A 19,452-nucleotide genomic window follows, 5' to 3' on the forward strand; every position below is an offset into this window, starting at 1 on the left:
GCCTTCCACTCAACCAGTTTCTAACCCAGTCAATCACTTTAGGTCCCCTACTGAGGGTGCTCAGTTTATTTCTAAGTTGCCTGTGTGGAACAGATTCAGGGGTTTTTCTGTAATCAAAGTATTGCCCATCTAGCAGTCTCCCTCGATCCATATCTCAGTTCATCTGCAGTGCGTACACTGCCCTGGGGTATAAAAACCCAGAAGTCTTGAAGTCTTCTTATGCACATGAGTAAAGTGTGTGGCTCTGTTAAAAGTTCACACCGTTATTTCCCTGTGACAAAGACAGGGAATGCAATGCAGGTTCCCTGGGCACAGATCAGGCAGAACAGGAGTGGAGTTGCCATGGCTCCCCTCCCCCTAATATTTTATAAAATATATAAGTGCATGCATGAATTTACACATTCCTAGATCTGAAGGAGGGATGGGTCTTTAAAACGCAATTACACTTATCGAGCTACTATCATGGGACTCCTGGCTTACCTACTGCCATCAGCAGATCCCAATGCTCAAAAGATGCTCAAATATGAAAGAAAACTTCCAGACTCCAGTTCCATCATTAAACTTGAACAAGTATTCCAACGAATACAAGGAATGGGTGAAAATCCAAGGTACCTAAAGGGAAGGAAGTAACAACATCTGCAAAAGAAGAGAAAATAAAAACTTTTCAAGGAATCGGATCAGCAGGGGAGAAGAAAAAGTAGGAAATGCAGAAATGCAGATTCTGTTGCTGCTAGAATCGAATTTCAAATTTGTGTTACTGTTTATAAACTCTTGCTGGGTCTTGCTCCAACCTACCTTAGTAGCACTGTATATGCCGCCAGTGAGGGGGTCTGAAAGTCTAAACAGGAATGCCTACATAAGTATTGCCATACTGGGAAAGACCAAATGCCCATCGAGCCCAGCATCCTGTTTCCAACAGTGGCCAATCCAGGTCACAAATACCTGGCAAAATCCAGTGGTGTTCCGAGGGGCGCTGACACCCGGGGTGGATCGCCGATGCGCCCCGCCCCCCCTGCAGCGCGACCCCCCCCCCCGCAAAGGGACACCCCCCCACCCCGGCGAAAGAACCCCCCGGGTGCACGCCGCTGGGAGGGGGGTGCCGCACGCCGGTCAGCGTCGTTCGTTTCCATGCTCCCTCTGCCCCGGAACAGGTCTTCCTGTTCCGGGGCAGAGGGAGCATGGAAACCAACGACGCTGACCGGCGCGTGGCACCCCCCCCAGTGGCGTGCACCCGGGGTGGACCGCCCCCACCCTTGGTACGCCACTGGCAAGATCCCAAAAAAGTACAAAACATTTTATACTGCTTATCCCAGATATAGTGGATTTTCCCCTAGTTCATTTAATAATGGTCTATGGACTTTTCCTTTAGGAAGCTGTCCAAACCTTTTTAAAACTCCACTAAGCTAACTGCCTTTACCACATTCTCTGGCAACGCATTCCAGAGTTGAATTACACATTGAGTGAAGAAATATTTTCTCCAATTCATTGCATGACATAGCTATAATTCGGGTTCCTCTTTGCAACTTTGCAGTTGCTCACATTAAACGTCATCTGCCATTTAGAAGCCCAGTCTCATAAGGTCCTCTTGTAATTTTTCACAATCCTCCCATGATTTAACGACTTTGAATAACTTTGTGTCATCAGCAAATTTAATTACCTCACTAGTTATCCCCATCTCTAGGTCATTTATAAATACATTAAAAAGCAGCGGTCCCAGCACAGACCCCTGGGGAACCCCACTAACTACCCTTCTCCACTGAGAATAATGACCATTTAACCCTACTCTGTTTTCTATCTTTTAACCAGTTTTTAATCCACAATAGAACACTACCACCTATTCCATGACTCTCTAATTTCCTCTGGAGTCTTTCATTAGTTACTCTGTCAAACGCCTTCTGAAAATCCAGATACACAGTATCAACCGGCTCACCTTTATCCACATGTTTGTTCACCCCTTCAAAGAAATGTAGTAGATTGGTGAGGCAAGATTTCCCTTCACTGAATCCAAGTTGACTGTCTCATTAATCCATGCTCTTGAATATGCTCTGTAATTTTGTTCTTAATAATAGTCTCTACCATTTTGCCCAGCACCAACGTCAGACTCAACAGTCTATAATTTCCCGGATCTCCTCTGGAACCTTTTTTAAAAAATCGGCGTTACATTGGCCACCCTCCAATCTTCCGGTACCACGCTCGATTTTAAGGATAAATTGCATATTCCTAACAATAGCTCCGCAAGCTCATTTTTCAGTTCTATCAGTACTCTGGAATGAATACCATCTGGTCCAGGAGATTTGCTACTTTCAGTTTGTAGAACTGCCCCATTACATCCTCCAGGTTTACAGAGAATTCATTAAGTTTCTCTGACTCGTCAGCTTCGAATACCATTTCCGGCACTGGTATCCCACCCAAATCTTCCTCGGTGAAGACCGAAACAAAGAATTCATTTAATCTCTCCGCTACGGCTTTGTCTTCTCGGATCGCCCCTTTTACTCCTCGGTCATCTAGCGGTCCAACCGATTCTTTTGCCGGCTTCCTGCTTTTAATATAGCTAAAAAAAATTTTACTGTGTGTTTTTGCCTCCAACGCAATCTTTTTTTCAAAGTCCCTCTTAACCTTCCTTATCAGTGCTTTGCATTTGACTTGACATTCCTTATGCTGTTTCTTATTATTTTCAGTCGGTTCCTTCTTCCATTTTCTGAAGGATTTTCTTTTAGCTTTGTTGGCTTTTTTCCTGATCCCAAACCATATTTTTTTCTAAGAGAGCCTATAATGCTTCGCTTTTGTATTTAATTGTACACACTTGGAATTTTCTTCCAATGTCATTAATAAAAATCAGCTCCTTCCTAAAATTTAGGAAATATTTAAAGGCTCATCTTTTTAAGAAATGCTTGGGCAAATGCTTTATTGCATTGTAATTCCCAATTTAAGTTCAGTTAAGGGCCATTTTAGTAAGCTGCATAAGCATCTACGCATACCCAACATGCACCAAAATAGAGCTACCACCTGGCTCTTGCGGTAATTTCATTTTTGGCATGCATGGATGCACGTATTGGGTGTGCATCAAGTGGCTTTTGACAGGGCCGCCAAGAGACTGGGCCAGGCCCGGGGCAAGGCCGCCCCCTCCACCCGCCCCTCTCCGTCCACCACCGGGCCGGGCCCCCCTGAATTCAAATCATAGCGCCTCACCTCGACCTCTCTCTGTGTGAAAGAAGCGCAGCAGCGGCAGTCTGCAGATCGCCTCCCTTCAGGCCTTCCCTCCCTGTGTCCCGCCTTCGTGCAAGTTACGTCAGATGAGGGCGGGACACAGGGAGGGAAGGCCCGAAGGGAGGTGATCTGCAGACTGCCGCTGCTGCGCTTCTTTCACACGGAGCAAGGTCGAGGTGAGGCGCTATGATTTGAATTCAGGGGGGCCCGGCCCGGTGGTGGACGGAGAGGGGGCGGGTGGAGGGGACTGCGGCACTGGGCCCCCCTTGGAGGCCCAGGCCTGAGGAATTTTGTTCCCCCTGCCCCCCCCCTCTTGGCAGCCCTGGCTTTTGAAGCGTGCAGGTTACCACGTGAGACTTTACCGCTAAGTCAATGGATGGCGGTAAGGTCTCAGACCCAAAATGGACGAGCGGTAATTTTCATTTTTCCAAATGTCCTATTTCGGGGAAAAAAAGGTTAGGCATTTTTTACAGGTGCGCTGAAAAATGATTTTGCGCGCCCAAAACACACGCCTATACTACCGCAGGCCATTTTTCAGCACACCTTAGTAAAAGGACCCCTTAGATTGTAATGTGAGCCAGATTGAGCCTCACAGTATATGCAGGATACAAAATTTAATTGTATTGTATTTGTGGATGAACATCGGACACATGAATGGTTAAGGAGAGCTGAGTTTAAACCTAAGCATGAGTGATTGATAGTTGCAGCCCAGGACAGCGGATTACATAGAAGGCGGGGCAACAGGAAATCTGTAGATTCTGTAAGAAAGAGCTGGAACAGTTTCTCTCTCCTCACTGGCCTGCCAAATGCAGATGGCAGGAAAAGTTTTATACAGAACAGCACAAGGTGGAAACTCAGTAAACATTACAATAATATCAGTGTACTGGAAAAGCACTGGGATCATGACCCTAACAGAACTGTGGAAAACGAAAAGGTTATAATCACCTGGGACATCCCCATCCCGACTGATAAAAAGGTAGATGCCAAAAAAAAAATTGGATATAGAGATAAAAGAGAAAAACACCAGAACGGCATTGATTATAGAGGTGTCAGTCCCAAGCGATTACTCAGTGAATCGCGTGGAGAGGGGGGAAGATCCTCAAGTACCAAGAAACGCAGTCCAAGACTCAGAAAATGTGCAGAAAACACATAAATTTTCCATCATTTTGAGTGCCAAAGGCTTGATTTAAAAGAACTTCTAAGCGCACCTGGGTAAAGTTGCCTGTACATATTACATCTTATGAACTCCAGAAGGAATCTCTCTTTGGCACAATTTGAATACTACACATGCCCTGGCCTGGAAAAGAGATGGCTGAGGGGGGATATGATTGATATCTACAAAATCTTGAGTGGAGTGAATCGATTTTTCACACTTTCAAAAAGTACAAAGACTAGGGGACACTCAAGGAATTTATATGGAAATATTTTTTTTTTTTTTAATTAGGAGGAAATATTTTTTCACTCAACAAATAGTTAAGCTCTGGAACTCACTTAAAGAGAATGTGGTTTCAGCTGTTAGTTTATCTGGGTTTAAAAAAAGGTTTGGACAAGTTCCTGGAGGAAAAATCCATAGTCTGAGATGGACTATTGAGATGGACAAGGGGGAAGCCACTGCTTGCCCCTGGACTGGTAGAACATAAGAATAGCCATACTGGGTCAGACCAATGGCCCATCTAGCCCAGTATCCTGCTTCCAGCAGTGGCCAATCCAGGTCACAAGTACCTGGCAGAAACCCAATTAGTAGCACCATTACATGTTACCAATCCCAGGGCAATCAGCGGCTTCCCCCATGTCCATCTCAACAACAGACTATGGACTTTACCTCCAGGAACTTGTCCAAACCTTTTTTAAACCCAGATATGCTAACTGCTGTTACCACATCCTCCGGCAAAGAGTTCCAGAGTTTTAACTATTCGTTGAGTGAGAAAAATATTTCCCCCGGTTTGTTTTAAAAGTACTTCCTTGCATGTCCGCCAGTCTTTGTACTTTTGGAAAGAGTAAAAAATCAATTTACTTCTACTCGCTCTACACCACTCAGGATTTTGTAGACCTCAATCGTATCTCCCCTCATCCGTCTCTTTTCCAAGCCGAAGAGCCCTAACCTATTTAGCCTTTCCTCTTATGAGAGGAGCTCCATCCTCTTTATCATTTTGATCACTCTTTGAACCTTTTCTAATTCTGCCATATCTTTTTTGAGATACGGCAACCAGAACTGAACGCAATACTCAAGGTAAGGTGGCACCATGGAGTGATACAGAATGTTGCCACTAATTGGGTTTCTATCAGGCACTTGTGACCTGGATTGGCCACTGTTGGAAGCAGGATACTGGGCTGGATGGACCCTTGGTCTGACCCAGTTCTTATGGCTTAGAAATGAGGTTCACTCCTGTCATGTAATGAGGATAACTAACCCAACTGGGAGAAATTGCTCCCTCAGAGCAAACTGGAGGTTATCTATTTTCTTGATGTATTTTAAACTCTACGATCTGTTGGACACCTCCTCCTCTTCTTTTCGCAGAGCCCTGAAGACTTTTGTTTTCAGCATCGCTTTTGTGATCCGATTACAGGTTGTTCCTATGGTGGGGGATTTGCTTTTAGGTTTCAGTGATGTATTTTTGCTTTATCTAATAGTTGTAAAAATACTGTAGCAAACGTAAACCACCTCGATTCGCTATGCAAGGCAGGTGGTATACGAAATCAATAAACGATAAACGTGACACAGGAAATACCAGTAAAGTACAAACCACTTTAGAGAAACACTTTCTGAAAGGCAGAGGGGCAGCAACCTTGTCTTTATAAAAACAGGCGTAAAATACCAGTTCTCCAGACATTTTGCATAAGCCCCTTTTTATGAAATTATCTTCCCCCTACTACCCCGTATTGATTTTCCTGGAGACTGGTCACCTGTAACTGGATGAAAGCCAAGGAGATAAACACAGCTAGGGATGCAGTAAAGTACAAAAACCTTGCAGGGCAGAATGCCGTGGGTGTCATATCCAAACCATGCATAAAGCTTATGTAGACACAAGAGCACATTTCATGTATTGTCATGAAGCAGATACAGAGACTGCAACAGAGGCCTAAACACAAGATCAGAGGACGTGTAAAAGCTTAGCTGGTTTTTCTACAATCAACATTAATGAGGATTTCATGCCTGTTTCTTCTCTTCACTGCAAATATATAAGACCTTCAGCTTTTCTATGGCTTTTATAAAGAGTATTGGTAAAAAAAATTATTAGGACAGACCGGGTGGGGGGGGGGGGGGGGGGGGAGACACTGGATCAAAAACATGGACTGTTGGGTTGTATGCACACAAAATATTGTATTGGCACCAGACACTGCATGTACTGCTAAGCTAGAATGTGCATAAAAATGGTGTTCACACACCTGTGCAAGATCCTCACTGCCACTATCAGACCCTTGTGCACACACACCTGTGCAGTATGTTCACCACTAGCACAGACCCTTGTGCACATGCACCTGTGCAAGATCCTCACTGCCACTAACAGACCCTTGTGCACACGCACCTGTGCAGTATGTTCACCACTAGTACAGACCCTTGTGTATATGCACCTGTGCAAGATCCTCAATGCCACTAACAGACCCTTGTACACACACACACCTGTGCAAGATTCTCACTGCCACTATCAGACCCTTGTGCACACGCACCTGTGCAGTATCTTCATTACTAGCACAGACCCTTGTGCATATGCACCTGTGCAAGATCCTCGCTACCACTAGCACAGATTCTCGTGCACGTGTGTCCGCTGTGCTCTCCCACATTAATGCATAGTTTTTACACTCAACCTAGATTACTGCTTTGAGAAACAAAACTTTGCTGTTACTTTTGCATTAGGAAGTTGTGTTCTGAGCATTAGCCTCAGCTCTTGGTTTCAGTCGACTTAAATAAGAAATCACTGTTTAAAAAGAAATTGCTATCTTACAATAGTGCAAGCTCTCCCTGTGTATCGACACAGCAGCAAATTGACAAGAGGGTTATATTCATCTGATACAGTCTAGTCACTCTTTTCCCCATATTGTGTCTTCCAGAGGACTCGAGTGCACTTTTTGCATCCGATGCAGTGAGGAACAGGACACATGTAATTCCCTGAATCTTCACAAGATGCTGAACGTTACCCCTTCATTACCGATGTGGTCACTCCTCTGAGCACTTTTGAAGTGAGAAGATAGGATCTACCTGCAGACAGGTGAGAAGAGCAGATTGCTTTCCTATAGCTGTCTGGTTCCTGTATTATTGGGGGGGGGGGGGGGGGGGGAGAAAGAGATCTGTCGCTCTGTTACCACTTCATGAATCTCTGGTACACCGTTGAAAGGAGAGTCTCAGGTCAGCTGTCTTCAAACATCCCCCTTGTTGAACTAATTGTTTTCAGATGCACTAAAAGGGAACCAAGGATCTATGATGGGTAAATCTTCCCTTATCAGATTAAAACAAAGTCCTGAGCTGCTTCAGTTTCTCTTTCAGGGAAGACGGGAGGGGGGGGGGAGGTAAATGTCTCATAGAAAGAGAGAAAATGACAGCCGATCAAGGCCATATGGCCTGTCTAGTCTCTTGCTCCCCCCTACGAGATTCATGACAGTAACAAACCTCATTCCTAAGTCAGGGTATGAGGAAAATGATCTCCATCTGTCAAATTTAATGCTAGCGCTCGCTGCTGTAGTAGTTGTAGTGTGCTAAAGACAGCTTCCCTCTGGAGTTCATAAGATGTAATGTGTATAGAGAGAAGATGATGTACGTCTCAAAGACGTGACTGACTAACCTGTCAGGTTAGGTGATCTGAAAACAGCTACATGGAATATAAAAAAAGATTATAAGAGCAGATCAAGACCATAAGGATTTTGTGTTCATGGATTAAAGGCCGGGGTAGGACCACAGAAAACAAATGCTAATGAGAATGGATGTGTGGTCGACCAGGACCAATTCTCAGAAGGGTGATTGTGAGGAGTTAGCTAAACTAAAAATAGAGAAAGTGATGGGGCCTGATGGGATACATCCGAGGGTACTCAAGGAACTCAAAGTTCTGGTGGCTTCGTTGTCTGACTTCTTCAACGGCTCCTTAGAGTCTGCAGTGGTCCCAAAGGACTGGAGAAGGGCGGATGTGGTCCCTCTGCACAAGAGCGGAAGGATGAGGTTGGGAATTACAGACCTGTCAGTCTGGCCTTTGTGGTGAGAAAACTAATAGAAACGCTTCTAAAGCAAAGGACCATGAGATTTCTCGAATCAAATGGACTGCAGGACCCGGGGCAGCATGGTTTCACTAGAGGCAAATCTGAGTGATTTTTTTTTGACTGGGTGACCAAACAGTTGGATATGTTTTTGCTATTACGATGTTAACTTTGTTTTTTGTTATTCCTGATGACTGTATCTCGCCTAGAATCTCTTATGAGAGAGTTGGTGGCAATGGTGTAGCCACAGGTGGGCCTGGGTGGGTACAGGCCCACTCACTTAAGGCTCAGGCCCACCTATAAGTGACACAACTTTGATATGCCTGGCGAGGCTTCTAAAGCCTCATCAGCAGAAGACTCCCAGTATCTCTCTTTCCCCTGCCCTGCAGGTATTTGTCAACTCAATTCCCCAACCCCTCTGTAACTTTTCAGTCTTTCAATTATTTCCGAGCAGCGACTCATAGCCGCTGCTCGTGCCAGCCCAGAGCCTTCCCTCTGACGTGACTTCCTATTTCCAGGTCAGAGGGAAGGGTCTGGACTGGTGTGAGCAGAGGGTATGGAGTTGCTGTTTGCTGCCAGCAAAGCACTGAAGGGTTGAAAAGGTATGAACGGGAGGAGGGGAGGGTGGAATTGAGAAATTATTGGTTGCCCGGGGGGGGGGGGGGGGGGGGAGTGGAGGGAGAGATGCCAGATGGGATTATTTTGCCCACCCACTTTAGGCTCAGGACCACCCAAAATTGGGTTAAAAATCTTCTGTAACATAACAAGAAAATACTTTTTCACGGGAAGGGTGGTGGACGCATGAAATACCCTCCCAGTGCAGGTGGCAGACAGAGACAGTTTCTGAATTTAAGAAAGCATGGGACAGGCATGTGGGGTCTGTTAGGGAGAGGAGGAGATAGTGGTTGCCGAGGATGGACCATTTGGCCCTTATCTACTGTTATGTTTCTATTTGGTTTGATATAGGCAGGATAATACACGTACGCACAGGCCTCTCATCAGAATGCAACCTTCATTATTAGGCGGTACTGGCTCCGAAGTTCCACGAGGGAGCAGTGTAATTCGTTGCAGACGATTTTTAAGGCCCTTCAATGTAAGCAGAAGTCAGCAGCTTGCTAGTTGTTGGGTTTTGCCATGTTTTGAGAGTATATAACACCTTTAATGACATTACATTAGTTGCCAGTTCAACGGAGAACATACTTAAAATGCTATGTTTGATGTTTTGCATGACGGCAACCGCTGCTTCTGCTTTCTGCAATCTGTTACTCACTATGTTGCTAATAATTTGTCAGTCTGGGAAGGGGAGCTTGTTGCAGACTTTTCCTGCTAATTCTGGGAGACACTTAGTTGTACTTTTACGATTAGTGGACCTGAGGAAATTGTCACTTCCAAAAACAGCTGAAGAACATTTTGCTTAGTGCCTATTTTGGACCTAAGCTGTTACTACTTTCAGTTAATGAACTGAATTGCAGAAGGCGGCATTGTGTATGTATTGCAGTGATGGAGACGTTTTCCTCGTTTGTCATACATTTGGTCATTTTATCCCACCTAGTTCTGTGGACAGAGCAGGTAAGTTTTTAAATAAATATTAACTGGCGATTTCTGCAGCACAGGAGGCCACGAGACATCATGAAATGTTCGTACACCTCCTTGTGAGTCTAATACTGGATTAATATGACTACACATTCTCTGAGTAGATAAATCCAAGAGAGAATTAAAGGAAATAATCGGTTATAAATGGAAGATAAATCCCAGGAGGAAAAGAAAACTGATGAGAAAGAAGGATTTGTGTGAAACTTGGTACATTTTTCAGTCTTGTAGATTTTGAGGGTTTTGTGGGGTTTTCTTCCCGATTTAATTTTAGGAATATTCTGTAAGTTTTGAGGGGGGTGGTTTAATACCATGATCCGTTCACATTTCATCCCTGTTACATGTCACAGCTAGTAAGTGACTGTGAGTGTTTTGGGGCAGTGATGTTATATGAAGATGGGCAAGTCAGTGAATATCAAATTTTTAATGAAGTGTACCTTTCTCCAGACCCCAGCGACCCTAACAGCAGAAGAAGTAGTCCAAAAAAACAGAGACCAGAGAAACTGGTTTGAAGGTGCATCAAACCTAGTGTGACAGAGACAGGGAGAGAAGTTGTGAGGGAAGGAGCAATGGGGCCATAACAGAAAATATACAGGGAAAGAAGTTGGGGCTGTCTCAAACTTTATAAATAGACACATGATTGTAGAAATCTTTAGACCATTGCCACTTTCTGTCTGGACACAAATCCGTGGCAGAAAGCCATTATTGCAACGTAAGTCTCAGCTGCTAGAGGGCTAGAGAGGGTTTTTCAGAGTGTTAAGCAGGAAATGAACAGAGGGGATAGGCCCAACCCAAGCAGGATCAAGAGCTGGGCCTAGGGCAGGGGCAGCTGCCAGAATCTGCTTTTGTGTTCTACATTGTGTAAAATGATTCATTTCCTCTCTGCTTAACCATTTGCTGCCTAATGTAGAAAAGTATCTGTGAGAAACTGAGGATCCGGCAGCATCAGCCTCCAAAGGGTTAACCAATGGGCCCTCTCTCCTCTGAGTGTTTCTCTTTCCCAGGTTAATGGTTAACTATAATAGAGCTGCCTAATCACACCAGAGCAGCTGGGTAGGAAGTGCCAGCACCGTTTTTTTGGGAGGATGGGGGGGAGATGAGAGCTGTGCTTCTAGGGCAGGAAGCCTTTAACATCAAAATAAGGCCTCTAACCTGCAGATAAATTATATGCTCTGTCCTTAAAGATCTGTTCAGAGAAATTCAGAAGGGACTGAATTTCAGGACCAGGAGGGAGGGGGGGGGGGGGGGGGGGAAGATTCCCCAGGCCCAGCATCCAAGCAAAGCCCAGTACAGGCGATTGAGAGAGGCTGCTTTGCCAGTCGGTCATTCATCCTGCCACATCCCGCAGAAAGAGGAAGCAGGACACAGCAGAAGACGGACCCATGGCAGGAAGAGCAGTCTCTATTGCTGTTGAGAGGCCAGGGGCGGTCACAGCAAGGAGGGTTAGCGGTGGGGCCCTGAAGAATTTTTGCTCCAGGCCCAGCTTTGTCTCTTGGCAGCCCTGTTCAGGACAACCGTCTGTGAGAGAGCACTCAGCTCCTGCACTCCCAGCCTCTCCCAGCAGGAGGCAGAATAGAGAATGGTGCAGGAGCACTGTCTATAAGGAAGCACTCAGCTCCTGCACTCCCAGCCTCTCCCAGCAGGAGGCAGTATAGAGAATGGTGCAGGAGCACTGCCTATAGGGAAGCACTCAGCTCCTGCACTCCTAGCAGGAGGTGCTGTAGAGAATGGTGCAGGAGCACTGTCAGGGAAGCACTCAGCTCCTGCACTCCCAGCTTCTCCCAGCAGGAGACACTATAAAGAATGGTGCAGGAGCACTGGGTGTGGGGGAAGCACTCAGCTCCTGCACTCCCAGTTTCGCCCAGCAGGAGGCACTGTAGAGAATGGTGCAGGAGCACTGGGTGTCGGGGAGCGCAGAGCTCCTGCAGTCTCAGCCTCTTCCAGTCATGCTATGCTATGAAATATTGCTTTAAAGCTTCAATTTCCCAGAAAGGAACGGGATTCCACTCCCTCTTTTGAGAGAAGAAATTAATAAGCTGAATTTTTCACCTGTTGCAACTTGCTCTCTGCAGTATGCTCCTCTCTTCATCGACACAAAAAGAGATGCTGCAGAAATTTATTCCAATTAATACAAATGTTTTTTGCTTTGTCTGATGAAAAAGAACAAAAGCCCCTAAATTCTTTCACTTAAGGTAAAAGGTGAAGAGTCATGATGTGTTGGATAAAACAGTTGTGATGCTCCTGAAAACCAAACAGTCATTCTCAGATGGAAGAAAATGCAATTGCAGCGTTAAAGTTAATTTCAATAGTCCCCTCTCTCCCTCCCCCTCCCCCATGGAAGGTGAAAGGAAGCCTGTTTTCTCGGTTTTGGAGGTGGGGGGGGGGGGGTAATGTGCATATTCATGCATATTTTGAATAAGCCAACCCTGCCAGATTAAAAAAATATATATCTATCTATATCTATCTATATATATATATATATGTATCTATATATATCTATATATAAAACTCACCCTCAACGTTCTATTGTCTGACGTCACTGAAGCCAAGGTTCGTAAGTTCGAAGCTCTGAAACCACGAAAAACACAGTCTCGGGGCCCCGCCCTCGCGTCAAACGTTATGATGTTGAGGGCGGAGCAATTCACTCACATTGACGGCGGCCAGGGCGGTGCAATGGTGTCACTGACGACGAAGGTGCGCTGGTTGGGGGGGCCAGAGTCACACATTGATGGCGACCACGGCGGCACAATGGCGTCACTAACAACGAAGGTGCGTTGGGTGGGGGGCCCAGAGGAAAGCCTTGCTAGCGCCCGTCTCATTGGCTCCAGAAACGGGCCTTTTTTAACTTTTATATATATATATATATATATATATATATATATATATATATATATATATATATAAATTTTTAACAACTACAAATAATTTTTAACAACTACAAATCTTTATTAAATTATTTCTATAAATACAAATCCTATCACAATACCTGTCATTCTACCCACTCTCATTCATCCACATAACTCTAAAAATCATATATACACACACATACACACATGGACGCCTGCTATTTGGGGCAAATCATTAATCTGTGTTAAAAACATGCACCTGTGTCTGAATTTCTAAAACGTACATGCATAAGAGTTAACCCCTGCCCTACTAACACCTCTTCAAACAGCAAGTGAACTTTCTTTTATACAGACATAACTTTACCCACATTTCCAGGGGCAGTTCTGGAATTCCCTAAAAGTTAGTGCAGTGAACTGGGTTCAATTCCCACCGTGGCTCCTTGTGACCCTGGGCAAGTCGCTTAATCCTCCATTGCTCCAGGGAAAGTACCTGCAAAGAATAAGTAAAAACCTTTGGTTGAACTACAGAAAGGCAGTAATATCAAATGCATGACCCTTCTTTAACCATTCACATCTGCTTTAGCTTCAAAGATGCCTCTGGAAGTTACAATCTTAATATTTTTCAACAAGATCAGGCAACAGTCCATAACGTTTGGCAGCACCTCATCACTACCGTTGGCGCTGGCCTGTGGGGTACCACAAGGATCGATACTATCACCTATTCTGTTCAATATCTAGCTCAAGCCATTAGACGAGCTGATTCGGTCAATGGACACTCAGTTCTACATCTATGCGGATGATGTGCAGCGACTGATACCCAGTGAACCTGACTTGGTACTATTGTTTTTCCAGATCAAAACTATGGTCACAATTAGACACATATCTTAAAGAAAATTCTAAGTGACTATTTCATTTCTTATGATTAAGCTATAGAACTCTTTTTTTCTATATGGAGCTGTGCACATGATAACTTCAATGGTTTTTGCTGTAGTTTATATGATTAAGTACAGAATTGTTTATTTTTATTTTTTTTTACTTACCCTTGAATTTAAATTAAATAAACTTGGACTTGAACCTGACTTAACTACAGACCCTCATCCCCAATACATTTTTTTGGGATTAGAAGTTGCTAAACAGTTTGTCAAGTTGAACTTTTGACTTACAAATTTGGCTGATTGGGGTAGGAAGGGAATATTCAGACCTTGAGTATTGTTTATCTAGTCATGAGTAGAGGAGTAGCTTAGTGGTTAGTGCTTAGTGGGGAACTGGGTTTGATTCCCACTGCAGCTCCTTGTAACTCCGGGCAAGTCACTTAACCCTCCATTGCCCCAGGTACAAATAAGGACCTTTATATGCTATGTAAACCTCTTTGAATGTAGTTGCAAAAACCACAGAAAGGCAGTATATCAAATCTCATTTCCCTTTCCCTATTTGAGATTCTACATGGAATGTTGCAACTATTTGAGATTCTGCATGGAATGTTGCTAGTGGTTAGAGCAACAGACTTTGATCCTGGGTAACTGGGTTCCATTCCTACTGCAGGTCCTTGTCCCTTAACCCAACACTGCAAAAAACAGAGAAAAGTGGTATATCATTAAGTCCCTTTCCCCTTCCATCTTTACTTGCATAAACTTTAGCTAGGTAAGGGAGGAAGTTCCTTATTCCTGAGGTACAATAAAACATTATCCAGCCAGCATTAGCTGGACAGAGAGAAGTGAGGGGGTGGGGTGGGGTGTGTTTAAAAGCTTTTTCAGTTTTATGGATACCTTTAACCTGGTATATTCAGCATCAGACTTATCCAGAACCAGCTTGTTGAAAACTGCCACTTGGTGTCCTTTACACTTCTTACAAGCAGTACCAGGAAATACATTTTCACAGAGAGGGTGAGGATGGCTGGAACTCTTCCCTGGGAAAAGGTGGGCTCACAACTGACAAAAAAAAAGAAAAGAAAAAGGTGTGAGATAAACACAGAGGTTCCTTTGTGACACTAAAATGAGAATTTCCACAGAAGAAAGCCCTCAATAACTTTCACACTTTAAAGAAAAAAAGGCATATAGGGGGTAGACAGACGGCACTGGGTATCAGTAACAGCCCCGTACAACGCCTAGAGTGAATTATTTCAAAAAGGAGGTAAATCAATCCTAATAAATAAATAAATAAGGGTGGGGGAGGGGAAGAGACACAACCCTGCTTATTTTTCTGGATAGACTGGATGAACCATGCTAGTCTATAATGCCATAATGTTCTCTGTTACTACGTGAATCCGGTGCATCATGGAACTGAAAGTGAGCCCGATAGGGTGGATATATGTTTGAAGTCTCTCACGTTCTGAAGAAGTATGTGCACAGATGTCCTGGACAGAAGGGACCATCATTTCTGAGCATATCTTTCTTCCACTCTCGTATACAGAGTAACCCAAGCTCCAGATTCCCAGAGAAAACAGCAAATGATAAGAGAAGAATAATTTCATAATATTTTATTTTCCAGAAAACCACCACGAATAATTCATGGAATCTATGAAAGAACAACTGAAGAAAGAACTGGAGGAGGAGCTAAAATTGAGCTCTGAAGAGCTGCGGAGCCACGCCTGGTACCACGGACCCCTTCCACGCAAGGTAAACCCCCTTCCTAAAAGCAAAAGCCTGGTACTAGCACTTTTTCTCTCCTTTATGTCTCACTTCACAGGCCCAGTCATTCTTATACACTTTTTAAATGTAAATCATACAGAAGTGTACTTATTTATTCACAACATTCCCAGGTTAACCAGTAAACTACACCAATAGTGGGTGCAGAGCAGATGTAGAAATTTTCACTGTAGAACACAATACTATTCAAATTCTGGTGTCACATCAGTAACAGCAACATGGACCTACTTCACTGCCAGACACTGATGTAACAAAGCTCTACTACTGCTACTTATCATTTCTATAACTTTACCATATTATACCAGCAGAAAGTCCAAGAACTGAAACTGCATCAAACTTACCTATGAAAAGTCAGCACCACAGATATTTTACATCACCGGTACACCTCCAGCTGGGAAAAGAACAAGGAGGTCTGGTACAAGTTCCTACACAGAACCTACATGATCAATGTTTCCTTCACTGTGCTTATACAGACCATAAGAGAAACAAATATGCAAACAGAAAGTGAAATAAAACCCTCCTCCGCCTCCACCCCAAACACAGCAGAATGTAAACTGCAGAACACTGAAGAACGCAACAGAAATGCTTTTCCTCCAGTAATTAACAAAATACAAAGAAATGCACATTTTCTAAGCCAACATTTTAACCTCTAAAAACAGACTTTCCCCCCATACCTTTGCTGCTGCCTTTTTTATTTTTCCAGTTTGGTTGGTGCTGATATCTTATTCTTTACCGCTTCTTCATGTTGGGTTTTCTCTTATATCCTTTTTCAGGGTCTCTTTTCCATTTGCTGTTTCTTCACTCTCCCTGTCGTCTTCCCTTCCTCTCCTTCTTCTGATATTCATCTTTCTGTTTTGTCTTTTCTCCATTCTTTCATCTGCCTTTTTTTAACCTACCTATAGGTATATGTAATTCCTCTTTCTTCCCCCTCCATGGTTCTGTAGTTTCCCCCCTCCCTCGCCCAATGCGTTGGGGCCGACTCCAGGGCAGATACATGGGTTAATTTTGTGTCTGTGGCTACAAAATAAAAAATCTCCTCTCCACATGTACAAAGAGTAGGTATTAAGGCTCCCCTGATGGTTGTCTGTATAATCTGTGAATAGTCTCCAGAAAGGCACAAAAACCTGCAGATGGAGGCTGGTAAGAGTAAAAATACCAATTCATCAGGTCTTTGCCAGGTGCACAAGAGCAAAGTTATGAAACAATAGGTCATATAGTCCCTAAAAACTAGTGAAGTTATGGAAAGCTTTATTCAAAAGTATTTACTGTCCTTTGTCTCTTCAGTGGAGTGTTGTCTCCGCTGCTATCCTACATCTCCTCTACTCCTTTCACCAGGGGCAGGTTTTGAACCCTCTCTGCTCCTTTGTAAGAGCCTTTTCAGTTTAGGCACCTCTGGTGATCCCTGTCTCTCCTGTAGGTTCTAGTGTTTAGGAAAAATCCCTTCTCCCCTCTCTCCTCACATGTTGCACAGGCTAAGCCTCTCTGGGCTAGGCAGGCAGGATGCATCCAGGAATTATGTCCCCACTGCTATCACACAGGCTTCCAGCGTGTACTCACAGAGCTGGTGGGTTCCAATCTGTTTCCCCTTCTTTCCAGCTGAGGGCAGGATCTCTCCTGTGACCCCTCCTTTCTCCTCTAAGGCCTTTTTGCCCAGCTGTAACTCACTCACCCCTCCTTATGGGAACAGGCCCCACTCCCAGCCTCTCCTTGCTACTATTTCTCTTCCTTACTCTTTTGGGTTAAAGTAGGAGCAGAGCAGTAACCTACTGGTTAGAGCAGTGGCCTGAGAACCAGGGGAACTGGGTTAAGTTCCCCCTTCTCCCTACACCAACTGTCGGCATCTGCCCCCTTCTCCCCGCCCAAGCATCTGCCCCTTCTCCCCAAACCAACTGCTAGCATCTGCCCCTTCTCCCCACACCAACTGTCGGCATCTGCCCCCTTCTTCTTGCCCCAGCATCTGCCCCTTCTACCCACACCAACTGCTGGCATCTCCCCCCTTCTCCCCACACCAACTGTCGGCATCTGCCCCTTCTCCCCGCACAAGCATCTGCCCCTTCTCCCCAAACCAACTGCTGGCATCTGCCCCTTCTCCCCACACCAACTGTCGGCATCTGCCCCCTTCTTCTTGCCCCAGCATCTGCCCCTTCTACCCACACCAACTGCTGGCATCTTCCCCCCTTCTCCCCACACCAACTGCTGGTATCTGCCTCCTTCTCCCTGCCCCAGCATCTGCCAGGATAAGTCTAGGAAGGAGTTCAGACACTGTCCAAGGTCTCTCTAATGAACACTCTTCCTGCTGGACACAGTGCGGCACACTGGACACCTCCTGTGAGGGATTAAAGGAACTCAGATGCTGTCCGAGATTGTAATTTCTGTTCTAACAAGGCTGCTGGATTGATTTTTTCACGGAGTGCTTTTACTTTGATTAACGTGGGATGGGAGAATTTCTTCATCATCTCACAGCAAGGGAAGTTCTTTTCTCCCCGAGTCCCTCATTAGATTTATTTCATCTTCACAGGAAGCTGAAGTCCTGCTGCAGTTCGATGGTCATTTTCTGATCCGAGACTCGCGCTCCAGTCCCGGAGACTACGTCCTCACCTGCCAGTTCAGAGAAAAGCCGCTGCATTTCAAGATCATCCGTGTGCTCCTCCGGCCCAAGAAGGAATACTCCCGGACCCTTTTTCAGTTCGAGCAGGAACAGTTTGATAATATCCCAGCTCTGGTTCGATTCTATGTGGGTAACCGCAAGCTTATCTCAGAAGAGACTGAAGCTGTCATTACAGACCCCATCACCAGAGCAGTTCCCCTGCGATGGCTGGAAGAGAGATACCGAAACTCAAGCTACACCTCTACAGAGCCCACAAGGAAGCAAATCCTGCGAGCGGGGACCCCAGGAGGGACATCCGACAGTGCTCTGCTCAGGTACACTGCGATTTTCACTTTCTACTAAACTGGTTTCATGTAGTGTTAGGAATGATAACCTTTTGCTATTCAAGTACCAAAGTTTGTTCCCTTCCCAGCTCTAGCAATGCATCTCCGGCCACCCAGTGCTGATTCACCCCCACCCACCTGCTGTACTCTTTAACTTCACTCCTGCACTCCAGCACCCCCTGCTATTCCAGTACTGAGATCCCCCCCCCCCCCCCACATACACACAGAGCTGTACCAACACACCTCACTCCTGCCCTGCAACACCCCCTGCTATTCCAATACTGAGACCCACCCCCATACAGAGATCTGCCAACACACCTGACTCCTGCCCTGCAACACCCCGTTATTCCAACACCGAGGGCCTCACACACACACACACTGCTCTGCCAATATACCCCACTCCTTCCCTGCAACACCCCCTGCTATTCCAATACTGAGACCGCACACACAGAGCTCTGCCAATGCACCTCACTCCTGCCCAGAAATACCCCTGCTATTCCAGTACTGAGACCCCCCCCCACACACACAGACAGAGCTGTACCAACACACCTCACTCCCACCCTGAAACATCCTTCCCCCATTATTCCAACACTGAGACCCTTACACACACACCTCTGCCAATATACCCCACTCCTGCCCTGCAGCACCCCCTGCTATTCCAGTACTGAGACCCCCCCACACACACACAGAGGTCTGCCAATGCATCTCACTCCAGCCCTGAAGCTGCCCCTCCCCAGTTATTCCAACACCGAGACCTTCACACACACACACAGCTCTGCCAATGTACCCCCACTCCTGCCCTGCAGCACCCCTTGCTATTCCAGTACTGAGACCCCACACACACACGGACAGAGCTGTACCAACACACCTCATTCCCACCCTGAAACACCCTTCCCCGTTATTTCAACACCGAGGGCCTCACACACACAGAGCTCTGCCAACACACCTCACTCCTGCCCTGCAACACCCCGTTATTCCAACACCGAGGGCCTCACACACACACACAGCTCTGCCAATATACCCCACTCCTGCCCTGCAACACCCCTTGC

General features: G+C 45.4%; 1 protein-coding gene across 3 annotated transcripts in view; it reads left to right on the forward strand.

The window, feature by feature from the left end:
* Nucleotides 1-19,452, forward strand: part of SH2D3A (SH2 domain containing 3A) — a 36,537-nt gene that overhangs the window by 3,410 nt on the left and 13,675 nt on the right. For 2 of the 3 annotated variants that reach the window (XM_030196870.1, XM_030196872.1), the window contains exons 2-4: nucleotides 7,258-7,415; nucleotides 15,315-15,442; nucleotides 17,991-18,394. In XM_030196870.1, the coding sequence (XP_030052730.1) occupies nucleotides 15,335-15,442; nucleotides 17,991-18,394 (512 nt within the window). In that variant the 5' untranslated portion in view covers nucleotides 7,258-7,415; nucleotides 15,315-15,334. The remainder of the gene's footprint in view (nucleotides 1-7,257; nucleotides 7,416-15,314; nucleotides 15,443-17,990; nucleotides 18,395-19,452) is intronic. The other variant, XM_030196871.1, reaches the window with a different exon arrangement.

The sequence above is a fragment of the Microcaecilia unicolor genome, chromosome 3 (assembly GCF_901765095.1).
Source record: "Microcaecilia unicolor chromosome 3, aMicUni1.1, whole genome shotgun sequence".
NCBI classification, from domain to species: Eukaryota; Metazoa; Chordata; class Amphibia; order Gymnophiona; family Siphonopidae; genus Microcaecilia; species Microcaecilia unicolor.